This window comes from Neoarius graeffei, chromosome 13, assembly GCF_027579695.1.
Source record: "Neoarius graeffei isolate fNeoGra1 chromosome 13, fNeoGra1.pri, whole genome shotgun sequence".
NCBI lineage: Eukaryota > Metazoa > Chordata > Actinopteri > Siluriformes > Ariidae > Neoarius > Neoarius graeffei.
Window position 1 is genome coordinate 69778824 of NC_083581.1, and position 13517 is coordinate 69792340.

Below are 13517 nucleotides of genomic sequence, written 5' to 3' on the forward strand. Positions count from 1 at the left end.
CCGAGCTTTGCGCGACCTCCCAGTCAGTCAGACGCAGTCAGACGCGCTGTCATTCCTGTTAGCAATGTAGCTAGGCTCAGCATGGCCAATGGTATTTTTTGGGGCTGTAGTTAGATGCGACCAAACTCTTCCGCGTTTTTCCTGTTTACATAGGTTTATATGACCAGTGATATGAAACAAGTTCAGTTACACAAATTGAAACGTAGTAACACCTAACACTAACACCTTCTGCGCGCTTCAGCAGCGCACTGATACGGAGCTCAGATATCAATGCGCTGTCGAAGCGCGCAGAAGGTGTTAGTACGCCTGTCATTATAGTGCGGACTTTCCATAGCATAGAAAATCACTACGTTTCAATTTGTGTAACTGAACTTGTTTCCTATCACTGGTCATATAAACCTATGTAAACAGGAAAAACGCGGAAGAGTTTGGTCGCATCTAACTACAGCCCCAAAAAATACCATTGGCCATACTGAGCCTAGCTACATTGCTAACAGGAGTGACAGCGCGTCTGACTGTGTCTGACTGACTGGGAGGTCGCGCAAAGCTCGGACAGGTACGGAGCAGCTCGTCTCAATTCAGATAAGAGCATATTTCATTATGGAAGTACGGTGGACTGTTCCTTTAAGGAGTGTGTGTGTGCTTTCTGTCTGGGTGTTGGTCTGGTATGAGTTGCTCCTATTGGACATTTGTGAATCTGGCAATAATCCATGTTGATGTTCATTACGTGTTTTGATTTCTTCCCCTAATTTTGTAATTATCTAACTTAGCATTTGATAATGCTCCATACAACCCATGGCATTTTCCATATTTGTACCAAAACCAACACCAGTTTATCACAGGCAGTAAATAACACATGCAATCAGAGAGTTAATTTGTCTAAAGTTCCCAATCTCGTTAGAAGTCCATTTTCTAAATGGTTCCATGACTGTATATGGTATACAAGTTTGTCAGTCACTCAGATTGCTGGCATCCACAACAACAGCATGAATAATGCAACCACTAATGACCTGTTACTTCCTGAAACACAACTGTTTTGCTGAAATATTAAATGTGAAGTATATTTGCTTACTCCTTGTCAGAGACCAGCGGCTGGATAAGTTTAAAAGGTTTAAAATTACTTATCTAAAAGCTGAAATGTCTTTAAATCATCCACAAAAAAAAAAAAAACATTTCAAGACCAAGGACTGCATCAAAGCACATTTCTCAGATTGATTATGTTTTCTAGAACGCAAGAGAATGGCCAGCAACCTTGATAAATGGAAACAGGTTCAGATAATAATCTCTGTCCAACATTTTGCACTTCATAATTTCCCATAAATAAACAAGCCGTGGGGCAAAATGCATCCCATTAATCACTTCCCCATTAATCCTATTATACGAACTTGCACCTATGAAGTAAACCATGGCACAAAAAATATAGCTGAAATAAAATATATGATAAAATACCTACTTTGGTATAAGCCCTTGTCCGATGTTTCTGGCCTGTGACTCCGTGATGATCTGTGCCTTCAGGAGCACCGGCTTCCCAGGAGCCACTTTCTCTCCCAGAAGATAGCGCACAGTGCTGGAGAACTTGGATTGGGTCTTAATCACCTGAGGGGGCTGCTTCTCCACCACCAAGGAGCTGAGGAACCATAAAATAGAATGAGAAACAAATATACAGGCTTTTATAACATTTTTTACATTTAAATGTATAGGGGAGACTTGGGACAGTTTGCATTCCCATTAATTAATTTCAACCAATCAGGTTTTAGATTCCATCAGAAGTTAGATGTTGGCCCTTAGAGCAACCTACTTCCTTTGGAGTCATGACGCTGGAGACTGCAGTAAGGATTGTGCAGTTAAATATTTTTGTCAATCAAACCTTGTATTTTCTACTTTGCCTCCACCTCCATTCTACATTGTAATGTACGCTGGTGAATCTGGGATTTGTTAGGAATTAAAGTATGGAGCCTAGAGTTACCAGATAAAGCATTATTTATTAAACTTAAATTTTGGGGAAAATATATTTAAGGATTTTTTTTTTCAAAATGGCCAGATGGGGAGAGTTGGGACAGTTCATCATGTTACAGGTTTTTTCTTCTGGTTCACAAATAGAAAATTGTTTAATTTTTTTTTAAATGTGGGCGTGTACCTGCATGAGGATTAAGCTTATTTCATTCCTTCTTGAGAACAGAACCATTTTGTCTAATCAGGTTTTGTCAGGTAAGCACCGGTAGATGGATGTAAGTGCAGAAAGAGGTTTATTTTACAGGCGTGTTATACAGATTATAAAAACAAAATATGAGGCAAGGTCAGAGTAACAAAAACACCAACAAAACCAAATGCAAACAGAAAGAGTGTTTTAACCAGAGTCATAAACATGGCTAAAAACAAACATGCAAATGGTATTCATGATAATTCTTGGTGCTGATGTTGTGTTACCAGCGTCCTTTGATGAATGTGCTAATTGTGCTCAAAGTAGCAGAGAGCAGCCGCTAGAGCTGCCCCAGGCTTGAGTATGTAACAGTGTGAGAGAAACACCCCCCAAGAGGGTCCCTCCGGGAGCTAAAATCCTCCTTAGGCTGCCTCGAGGTTAAGGACCTGGTATGAGCAGAAGTCCTTTCAGAGCGCCGCTCAGGCACTGGGCAGACATGGCACCAGAACTTGGGGTTAAGTGGAGGCTTGGGTTCCGTTCGAGCCTTAAACCAGGGTATAAGGATGGTCGGGGGCTCAGGCATAGACATGGGCTTGGGCATGGACTCTGGTATAGATTCAGGCATCATCATGGGCCTGGGCATAGGCCTGGACATGGTGGCTCCAGCCTAGACATGGATGAAGGCTCGGGAATAGACATGGATGAGGGCTTGGGCTCTGGATTAGACATGGACTTGGGCTCCAGACTAGGCATGGATTTGGACTTGGGCTCCGGACTAGACATGGATGGGGGCTTGGGCTCCAGAACAGACATGGACTTGGGCTCTGTACTAGGCATAGAGTTGGACTTGGGCTCCAGACTAGGCATGGACTTGGGCTCCGGACTAGGCATGGACTTGGGCTCTGGACTAGACATGGACTTGGGCTCTGTATTAGGCATGGACTTGGGCTTGGGCTCCGGACTAGGCATGGACTTGGGCTTGGGCTCCGGACTAAGCATGGACTTGGATTTGGGCTCCGGACTAGGCATGGACTTGGGCTCCGGATTAGGCATGGACTTGGGCTCCAGACTAGATATGGACTTGGACTTGGGCTCCGGACTAGGCATGGACTTGGGCTCTGGACTGACTATGGTACTTGTGATAATACTTTGTGCTGTTGTGTTGCCAGCATCCTTTTATGAGCGTGCTGATTGCACTCAAAGCAGCAACAGGTGGATCCAATGATCATGTGTCAAAAGGTGCACACAACACGCTCCATGCGCATGAATGACAGCGGCCGCTCGAGCTGCGGCAGGCTCGAGCATGCGACGATGTGACAGGTTTGGGTAAACTGACATTTTTCTATAGCTGCACCAGCATCATGTGTTCATACAGTTCATACGTTACGAGTTTTGATAATTAACTAAAAGTTAAACATGTAAACCTATGTATTTTATTTTTGTTCCATGTCTCCCAACATCATGTCCCATATCTCCCTTGAATGTCTCATATCTTCCCACAAAAAATAATGACAGAAATACTGAAGCCTGAAGGCCAGTATATGTGATGAGTTGAGAAACTAATGCTGTGGTAAGAGGGTACAGGAAATACTCTCTAATGCAGTGCAAATGTGACGCAACCTGCAAAGAGTTTCACACAATCTACAAAAGCTGAAAACTTGTCCCAAGTCTCCCTGCTCTCCCCTACTGATTTTAATCAAAATTCAAAAAGGCAAATAACTGTGCCAGACACTTTATTGACTACAATTACATTTTATGGTATCTGGCAGATACCCGTACCTTTATCCAGAGCGACAGAAGCGCTCTGAAGTCTCTATCAATAAATGCATTGTGATAATAGTTCACTACGTCAAGGATTAAAAGTACTATTAAGAGTAAAAAAAAAAAAACCTGTTGGGGAAAAACCCAGCCCAAAGACTAAAGAAGAGGAATACCGTATTTTCTGGACTATAGAGCGCACCTGTATATAAGCCGCATCCGCTCTATTTAAAAAAAAAAAAAAAAAAAAAGATATACAAGCCGCACCGGGCTATAAGCCGCAGATATCTATGTTGATATTTACTGCATGTACAGAATGATTTTGTACTGTAAATGTACATGTATGTACCTGAACAGATTCTTTCCGAACAGTGCCTTTTAACACGGCAGCAACTTTGCTGATTAAAACGGAACAGAACCAAGAGAAAATAACCGGTATTTATTTACCTTCATTTCTCCTGTGTTTGAAACCACAAGTCACTTTAATCATCTTCGCTGGATTTGAAAATAATTACCAGTTAGTAATTTGTCGTGCGTGTTCTATCTGCTAAAGATCTGCTAATTCTTCTTTGCATTGATTTTCCGTCTATCTTATTTTTGATTCTACTTCTGGTTAGAGCGCCCCTAGCGGTGGAAGAAAAATCCACAGAATAGCCGCACCTTTGTATAAGCCGCATGGTTCAAAACCTAGGAAAAAAGTAGCGGCTTATAGTCCAGAAAATACGGTAAGTCCAAACTGAATATATTTGAGTGTGGATGTACTTTTGGATGAGAGTCTGCAGAAGGCGGTTCAGGCTTTCTTCCAGCTTGTGAATGTGTTCACCACTTCCATGTTCCCTTTTCACCAACATGAGCTCCTGTCTCAAATTGCCATTCACACCCAGCAACTGTTCACACCTAAAGAGATAGCAAGAGAGAATTTGAGAATGTGAAACCGAAAGGGTTGCATTCGGCAGATAAAGGCAGTAGAAAGAAAAATTATCATAAATGGGAAGAAAAAAAAAGTTTAATGATTGATACCTTGGGTTCGTTTGGTATTTGGTTTGGATTCACACTGCACATTATTAAACAAGCCAAAAGAAAAAAAAGAAGGTTGACAGGTATGTAGGTCTTGGCATCTCCCACCCACTAACTAACCAACCAGGGCAAGTGGGACAAACATATACAATATCTCCTCTGAGACATATGAAGTTAACCACTGCATCTTTTCAAACTGCTGCTCTTGCTGCCTCGGAAGACGCGCTATCTACCCTCTTCCACATCCATGAGCTCACAGACACCTGGGTCTGTCTGGTGTCACTCCGATTAACAGGACAGCGAGACTATGCCATCTCTCCCATCCAAAGAGCACAGCCAATTTTGCTCCCTTGGCTCCTGGCTACAAACAGCTCTGGGATCATCAGGATCTCCTCACGGCAGAACAAACACTTTTCTGTGCTTAAACCAGCAATTAAACTTCAACAGACTCAGTGCTCTCTCTGACGTTTTTACAATCTTGATTGTTCTTTATGGTGCGTTCGCTTGCTTATACACTCGCCGGCCACTTTATAGACCTGCTGTTTTAATCAGCCGATCCCTTGACAGCGGCACGATGCATAAAATCATGCAGATACAATTCAAGAGCTTCAGTTCAAGTTCACTTCAAACATCAGAACGGGAAAATTGTGATCTCAAAATGTGACTTTGTTTCACTGGGGCATGGGTGTCGGTTTGAGCCAGATGGGCTGCTGGTTTGAGTATTTCAGAAACTGCTGATCTCCTGGGGTTTTCACACACAACAGCCTCTAGAGTTTACACAGAATGGTGTGAAAAACAAAAAACAGAGTGAGCGGCAGTTCTGTGGGTGGAAACGTCTTGCTGATGTCTTGTTTTTGTCCACTAACTGAACAGAGAATTTAGTGTATGAGAATGACCTGATTGTTCCTTTGTTATTCGTGGTAAAGTAGATTATATTTGCTTGAGTAAACAGAATTTAATAGCTTTTCTGGTTACATGTTACTATAACACTTTACGCAAAGAAGTTATATACTGTATATAGGGTCACCAACTCTGAGGTCCTCAAAAGGACAAGATCAGTGACCATTTCCGCAATGCTCAGTGAACGCCGACTCAGGTGGCTCGGCCACGTGTGCCGCATGGACAAAGGCCGCATTCCCAAGGACCTACTATATGGACAGCTGGAGTGTGGAACACGTCCAACTGGCCGCCCACATCTGAGATACAGTGACACATGCAAAAGAGACCTCAAGGCAGCACACACTGACACTCAGTCTTGGGAGGACATTGCCCTAGACCGTTCCGCATGGAGGCATGTTGTCAAAATCGGAGTAAAACGAGCGGAAGATGACCAGAGCCAGCTAAGAGAGCACAGATGCCAAAAACAGAAGAAAAAAAACACCACATCATGACACAGACTTTATCTGCTCCATCTGCAATAAGGACGGTCACTCAAGAATTGGACTCTACAGACACCGCAGATGCTGCACAAGGTGCAACTCACCATCGTTTACGTAGACGGACGGAGGCCGAAGAAGATATATATATCTTCTACCGCTTATCCGGATCCGGGTCACGGGGGTAGCAGCCTAAGCAGAGCAGCCCAGACTTCCCTCTCCCCGGCCACCTCCACCAGCTCTTCTGGAGGAATACCGAGGTGTTCCCAGGCCAGCCAGGAGATGTAATCTCTCCAGCGTGTCCTGGGTCTACCCCGGGGTCTCCTCCCAGTGGAGCATGCCCAGAAAACCTCCCTTGGGAGACGTCCAGGGAGCATCCTAACAAGGTGCCCAAACCACCTCAACTGACTCCTTTCGATGTGGAGGAGCAGCAGTTCTACTCTGAGTCTCTCCCGAATTACCAGGCTTCTCACCCTGTCTCTAAGGGATAGCCCAGCCACCCTGCGGAGAAAACTCATTTCTACCGCTTGTATCCGTGATCTCATTCTTTCGGTCACTACCAGATATGAAGTTTATCTTCATATATTTATGAAGCTGTGCCAGGCCCTCAATTCTCTGCTATTTTTTCCTGCTTCACCATGACGCAATTCAAGATACATCATCATGCGTCACGTGGTGGGCTTTCCCCGTTCGTGCAAGGCATTGTGGGATACAAATTTGAAACAGAAGAGAAAAATGGCGGACATGAGTGCGTGAATGAAACGTGAAAGACCAACTACAATAACAGAAAGTGAGAAGGAAAGACGTTATGTTACATATGAAGGAAAGGAAACGTAGGACCAAACTAATAAATATCGGCGGTCAGCAAGCACCTTGGTGTGATCAGCTGTAAAGCCCACCACGTGACGCATGATGTAGTATCTTGAATTGCGTCATGGTGAAGCAGGAAAAAATAGCAGAGAATTGAGGGCCTGGCACAGCTTCAACGGTGCTGCAGTGGAGAGGGTGAGCAGCACCAAGTTTCTGGGTGTGCACATCTCTGAAGACCTGTCCTGGAGCAACAACACCACATCACTGGCCAAAAAAGCCCAACAGCATCTGTACTTCCTCCGCAAACTGAGGAGAGCAAGAGCCCTGGCCCCCATCATGCACACATTCTACAGAGGCACCATCGAGAACATCCTGACCAGCTGCATCATCGTGTGGTACGGCGCCTGCACCGTGTCCTGCTGCAAGACTCTGCAGCACATCGTGAGAGCAGCTGAGAGGATCATTGGTGTCTCTCTCCCTTCTCTTATGGATATCTATAACTCCCGCCTCACCCGCAAAGCCATCAGGATTGCAGGTGACCCCACCCACCCATCTCACAGCCTCTTCAGTCTGCTGCCGTCGGGGAGGAGACTGCAGAGTCTCCGGGCCAAAACCAGCAGGCTCAAGGACAGTTTCTTTCACCAGACGGTCAGGAGGCTCAACTCCCTCCCTGTTCTGCCCCTCCTCCCCCTGCCACAGATTCTGCCCGTACACCCCCTGCCCCCCCTTCAGCATCTGACATCATGTCACCATGGTTGGAATACTTCCGTCTTACAAACTTTATTTCAAAGGCCTGCAAAGCAAAACCCCCATGTCAACTGGTAACATTGAATGATATAGAATGACCACAAGTAGGTGATAAGTTAACCTCAGGAAATCTTTTAAATGTGAAGGTAAGAAATCGATCAAAAAAGGAACATAATGAACAATTATGATACATATTTGCGAAGAAAATAAGCGAATTAAAATAAATTTGTGGTGTGATTTTTTTTGTGCTGCTAAGTCAAATTTCAACATGCAGTTTTGTTTTTTTTTCTTTGTATTTATGTTCCTGTAAGCAAACAAGATACACCATAAACTAGAGACCTGGGCAGGTCTGAACTCAGCCTTTTATGTCAACATCAGGATTCAAACCAATGTTGCAAAACCTGTTCCATTCCTGGATAGTATCCTAGGTGGGGTTTGCATTAGACCGTATCAGCGGATCATCAGATTAACGTTTTTAAAACGATTAGTGTGCACACAGCAACACCAATACACGATTCGCGTGCACACAGCAACGCCAATACACGGATACGCTCGGCTCCGCAGGCATCCTGCGCTCCAAATCACTCCGCCCTGAACAGCGAGTGCCCTCTGGAGGGTGCGCACTCCAGCCCTGCGCAGCTCACAGAGCGCGCGAGCTGTGATTCGGGACTGACCCGCTGTGTGTGTGATCTCAGTGCATGTCGGGCATGCGCGTCACTTACCACTTGCAAGTGGAAGGATGGCAAGCCTAAAGACAATCATAACTACACAATGGGCAGTATTTGCATCAGTATTTGCAGTATTTTCATACTTTTATACTCTTTAATGAAAGGTGATACAAGGCGGAAGTCCGCGCCGTTTTTCAGCAGTCGCGTCACATGACCAACGCCAGCAAATCAGGAAGGTGGATGTCACAGTGACGTTGTCCAATGACGACGCCAGCTAGAGCTCAGCACTGCGTATCCGCGTATTCTCAATGTTTACACAGCACCGGACCAGACACGATCTGGATTGAATACGTGGACCCTGGCGGATTCCCGTTTCCCGGCGTTTCCAGGCGTTTTAATGTAAACGGACAGTGCATCCGCGAAGAAAACGAGACAGATACGGTCTAATGTAAACTTGGCCCTAGAGCATGCCACACTGGTGTGTTACATTGTGACCTGACGTTATATAACATAGCATGTACATAGTTAGTTGGCAGTGGTGGTTAGTTGGCAGTGGAATCACTACCTGAGGCTGGCATACTGATTCCATTCTTAAACATCCTTGAACTTGGTTAAACATACACATCCAGACAGGCGCCTCTATAGGCTTCAGCCAAAGTCTGAGCCAGTAATGTGGAAACCTGCCACACTTATTAATTTCTCTTCCACTGTGCTAGAGTTTGAACTGAACCAAAAGGTTCGCAAGAGTTGTGTTCTCTCGTATTCTCTAGAGCAGAGCACTTCTAATTAGGGCCCGAGCACTGTTCGGTGCAAAGACCCTATTGTTTTTCGAAGGATTATTATTCTTATTATTATTTTTCTGTCACGCTTGGCCTTTTTTGAGGCATTTCCCATGCACGAAAACTCATGAAATTTGATACACACATCAATCATTGTAACCGCTTCTCAGCCACAGACGTTTGTCCCAGGGACTTCATAGCGCCCCCTAATTGAAACAAAACCCTTTAGAACTTATGGCTAGAATCTTACTCAGAACCCTTAGATCAGTACAAAAATGACATGAATCATGATAGTTGTCCTAGCAACCTCATAAGATCTTAAGAAGGGATTGGGCAACATGCACATCACCTTTGAACATTTGATGAATATATGACATGTGACTGTTTTGTTGGGTAGCGGAATGTCTTGGGTTGCAGAACCACATGTGCAAGGGCCCGTCAAGGCCGCCAGCGGCTTTAATTTCTGATTTGTTTCTGCCAAACTGCATCATAGCTCATTACTATATAAATCTGCCCAGACCTCAACTTTATTCTGATGCCCTCAGTGGCCAAGACACACCACCAACAATCATGACACTGCTCACTGCCTAGAGACGTTGGCTCACATAGAAAATGAAAGACTTCAGATCTTGCCATAAGACTAACAATAACCTGTGCTGGGGCGGCGTAGTGGTTAGCCCTGTCGCCTCACAGCAAGAAGGTTCTGGGTTTGAGCCTTGTGGCTGATGGAAGCCTTTTACTGTAGAGATCTGTGGTTGGTAGAAATGAGCAACTGGACTTGCTTGAAGATTCTTGAAAACGTTTCACCTCTCATCCGAAAGGCATCCTCAGTTCTGTCTGACTCTGTTCAGTGATGGTCGTTCCAGGTTGACAAAAATGAACGATCCTCTCTGGCTAAGATGTCTGCCAGTTTTCTGGAAGTCCTCTCATACTCCCGCACCAGTCGAAAGGATCTCATCCCAAAGTGCGTAGAAACATGTCTGTGAAGATTCTCAGTCATCCAGATACATAGTAATCTGTGGTTGGTAGAAGAGAGCAACTGGACTTGCTTGAAGATTCTTGACTGAGAATCTTCACAGACATGTTTCTACGCACTTTGGGATGAGATCCCTTCGACTGGTGCGGGAGTATGAGAGGACTTCCAGAAAACTGGCAGACATCTTAGCCAGAGAGGATCGTTCATTTTTGTCAACCTGGAATGACCATCACTGAACAGAGTCAGACAGAACTGAGGAAGCCTTTCGGATGAGAGGTGAAACGTTTTCAAGAATCTTCAAGCAAGTCCAGTTGCTCTCTTCTACCAACCACAGATTACTATGTACCTGGATGACTGAGAATCTTCACAGACATTTTTCTGTAGAGTTTGCATGGTGTCTGTGTGGGTTTCCTCCAGGTGCTCTGGTTTCCCCTACAGTCCAAAGACATGCAGGTTAGGTTAATTGGTGACTCTAAATTGACTGTAGGTGTGAATGTGAAGGCGTTTGAATGGTTGTTTGTCTCTATTTGTCAGCCCTGTGATGATCTGGCAACTTGTCCAGGGTGTACCCCGCCTCTCATCCATAGTCAGCTGGGATAGACAGGCTCCAGCTTGCCCGTGACCTTGCACAGGATAAGCGGCTACAGATAATGGATGGATGGAACAAACTGTGTTGTTATTTAAGAAATAAAAAGGAATAATAATTTATTATGCTTTCGCAGACGTTCCCTGTGTCCGAAATCACTCCCTACTCACTATATAGTGAGTTTACCATTTTGTAGTGCTGTCCGAATGTATAGTGAGCATTATTACTGTTAGGGTTATATATAAGTATTATTCTTATTATTCTTATAAGTATTATTATTAAAATGGTGACAAAATTAAGAGTTAACTTAAGGTTCAGTTAAAAATGACCTTCTGTCTCGGCTGGACATTGTTTGGGAACATTTTGTTTATGAAATGTGTATTTTGAACAGAGAAGTGTCTGAAGGACCCACCAAGGTCTGTTTTAGTGTCAGATCGACCCACACACACTTTAATGTTGGATGTAATGGTAGCCTTATTGCTGAACAAAGAGTTAAGACTCTTATATTATATTTTTATAGTATATATTATAGTATATATTACTTATAGTATATTTTAGAGCTTTTTAAGATCCTTTATTATTTTGGACTATTGCATATACTATGACAGTAAACTGTTCCTGTGTAGCCTGACCTTCGTCCAGTGGAGAATAACACTTCTTTGTTAGACCAAACATAGTCTTTGTTTAAAACATTGTCGTAAAAACATCTCACGCGCTTTGACATATGTAAATGAAATTGCTGAATTGCTGAAATATTATTTTGCTTATGATTGAAGGTTTCATTCACACACACACATACATATGGAATTAAGATGTGATTTGCTGACCTAGCACATAGACACAGATATCAAAATGATGTCACTCACTCACACCCTCCCATAGACACACACACACACACACACACACCCCTCTCTGAGGTCACATACAAACACACACACATTTGACAGACACAATAGCCGTTTGGAGAGATTATGATTTGTTATAAAAGGTGTTTGTAATCTTTCATCTTTGACGAAGTGACTGTGCGAATAAACTGGCATGTGAACAACTCAGGTGTTCCCTTGTCTGTTTCTATCGTTCTATCATTCGTCCCGGATCCGAGGGTGGCCCACGAAGGAATCGGGGTCTCTTTCTGGGTGAACCCCAACAATTACACCCTGTATAGTGCACTCAAAGTATCCCACAATGCATCACAAAAAGTAGTGTACAACCGATGGTCACTAACCAAAGCAATATATCCCATCATGCATTGCGCTTGCACTGAAAGAAATCAAATCAAAAGCCTCAAATTTGATTTAATCAAATGCAACGGCAAAGAAGAAAAAGTATTCAGCCTTGATTTTAAAGAACTGAAAGATGCAGCAGACACAAAGTACTTTGTATTTATTAACGTGGGAAATACGCTCAGTATAATATGGATTTATTATTTTGAAAACCCACCAGCCGACTGATCTGGCACGTTTTAATTGTGCGACAATAATGACATAAATAACGGCACGACGGAGTAGTGTCCGAAAGTGTTTTTTTTTTTTTTCATTTTACCAATGAGCTCACTATATAGTCCTCTATATAGTAATTCCCTAGATAGTGAATAGGGAGTAGTGAATGAGTGAGTGATTTCGGACACAGGGATTAACATTTTTGAAAAAAAAAAAAGACTCCAATCTCAATGTCTAGTGACAGTTAGCATGGGGAAAGTCTTCAGGACTCTTTTTTTTTTTTTGTCTTATTAAAGGTGTCATTGCATCGTTTTTTCATTAATTGTGCGGTGGGGTCTAGTATGAATGAATGCCCTGTGAGCCGGTTTTGGTGAAAAAAATGCTGTGGTGCTCCTGTTTCAGGCTGTTCTAGTTTGGTGGAGGAGTGGGTGGGGAGAGAACGACAGGATTTCAGCTCTTACTCATGAATATTCATGACAGTAAAAATATCGCTTCTGATTGGCTAACAGCACTGAGATGCTCCCTCCAGTGGGTTATGGGCGAGGCCATGACTACTAATTTTCGAAGTGCCGTAAGTTCGTAGGGCTTTTTCTGATTAGCTCGTGTTTCTGTCTATTTTCTTTCATAGGCTAATACAGGGAATGGGGGTAGAAGAACATTTTCACGTGCAGCATGCATATGCAACTCGGAGTGACCTATGGTATTTCAAAAAAGAGCAAGTATTAAACGGTTTGTCGTGGAATGACACCTTTAACTTCAACAGAGAGAAAAAGAGAGGCTAGTTTAAAAAAAAAAGACTTTATAGCTTTAAATAACGTACTCAACTTGTTTCAGGGATGTTCAACATTAAATGCAACTATAAATGGATAAAAGGTATGATGGGCCGTTTTTTAAATGAAAAAAAACGACTTGGTAAACTGCTGTAATATGCACACTCAACTCTGCACCTTACATTGTTTGTGTTGTTTATTATCCGTTTATTGTTTGTCTATCGTGTCGCTTACTGTCTGCAGTGTTGCACTCTTGCACTTTATGTTGTATTGTAGATTGTAGTCCTGTGATGTAGAGGTCTGCGCGGGACAGAATTTTCAGTCCCGTTCCCGCCCGCTCCCGCATTGTGCAGTCCCGCTCCCGCCCGCTCCCGCAAAGAATTATGATTTTGAGTCCCGCTCCCACCCGCGCCTGCCATATTTTGTCCCGTTCCCGCCCGCAAATCCCGCA

General features: G+C 43.6%; 1 protein-coding gene across 4 annotated transcripts in view; it reads right to left on the reverse strand.

Moving 5' to 3' along the window:
- stat6 (signal transducer and activator of transcription 6, interleukin-4 induced) overlaps positions 1-13517 on the reverse strand; it is a 231692-nt gene that overhangs the window by 82319 nt on the left and 135856 nt on the right. For all 4 annotated transcript variants that reach the window (XM_060938425.1, XM_060938423.1, XM_060938424.1 and 1 more), the window contains exons 8-9: positions 4661-4795; positions 1454-1627 (exon numbers count right to left, since the gene is read on the reverse strand). In XM_060938425.1, the coding sequence (XP_060794408.1) occupies positions 1454-1627; positions 4661-4795 (309 nt within the window). The remainder of the gene's footprint in view (positions 1-1453; positions 1628-4660; positions 4796-13517) is intronic.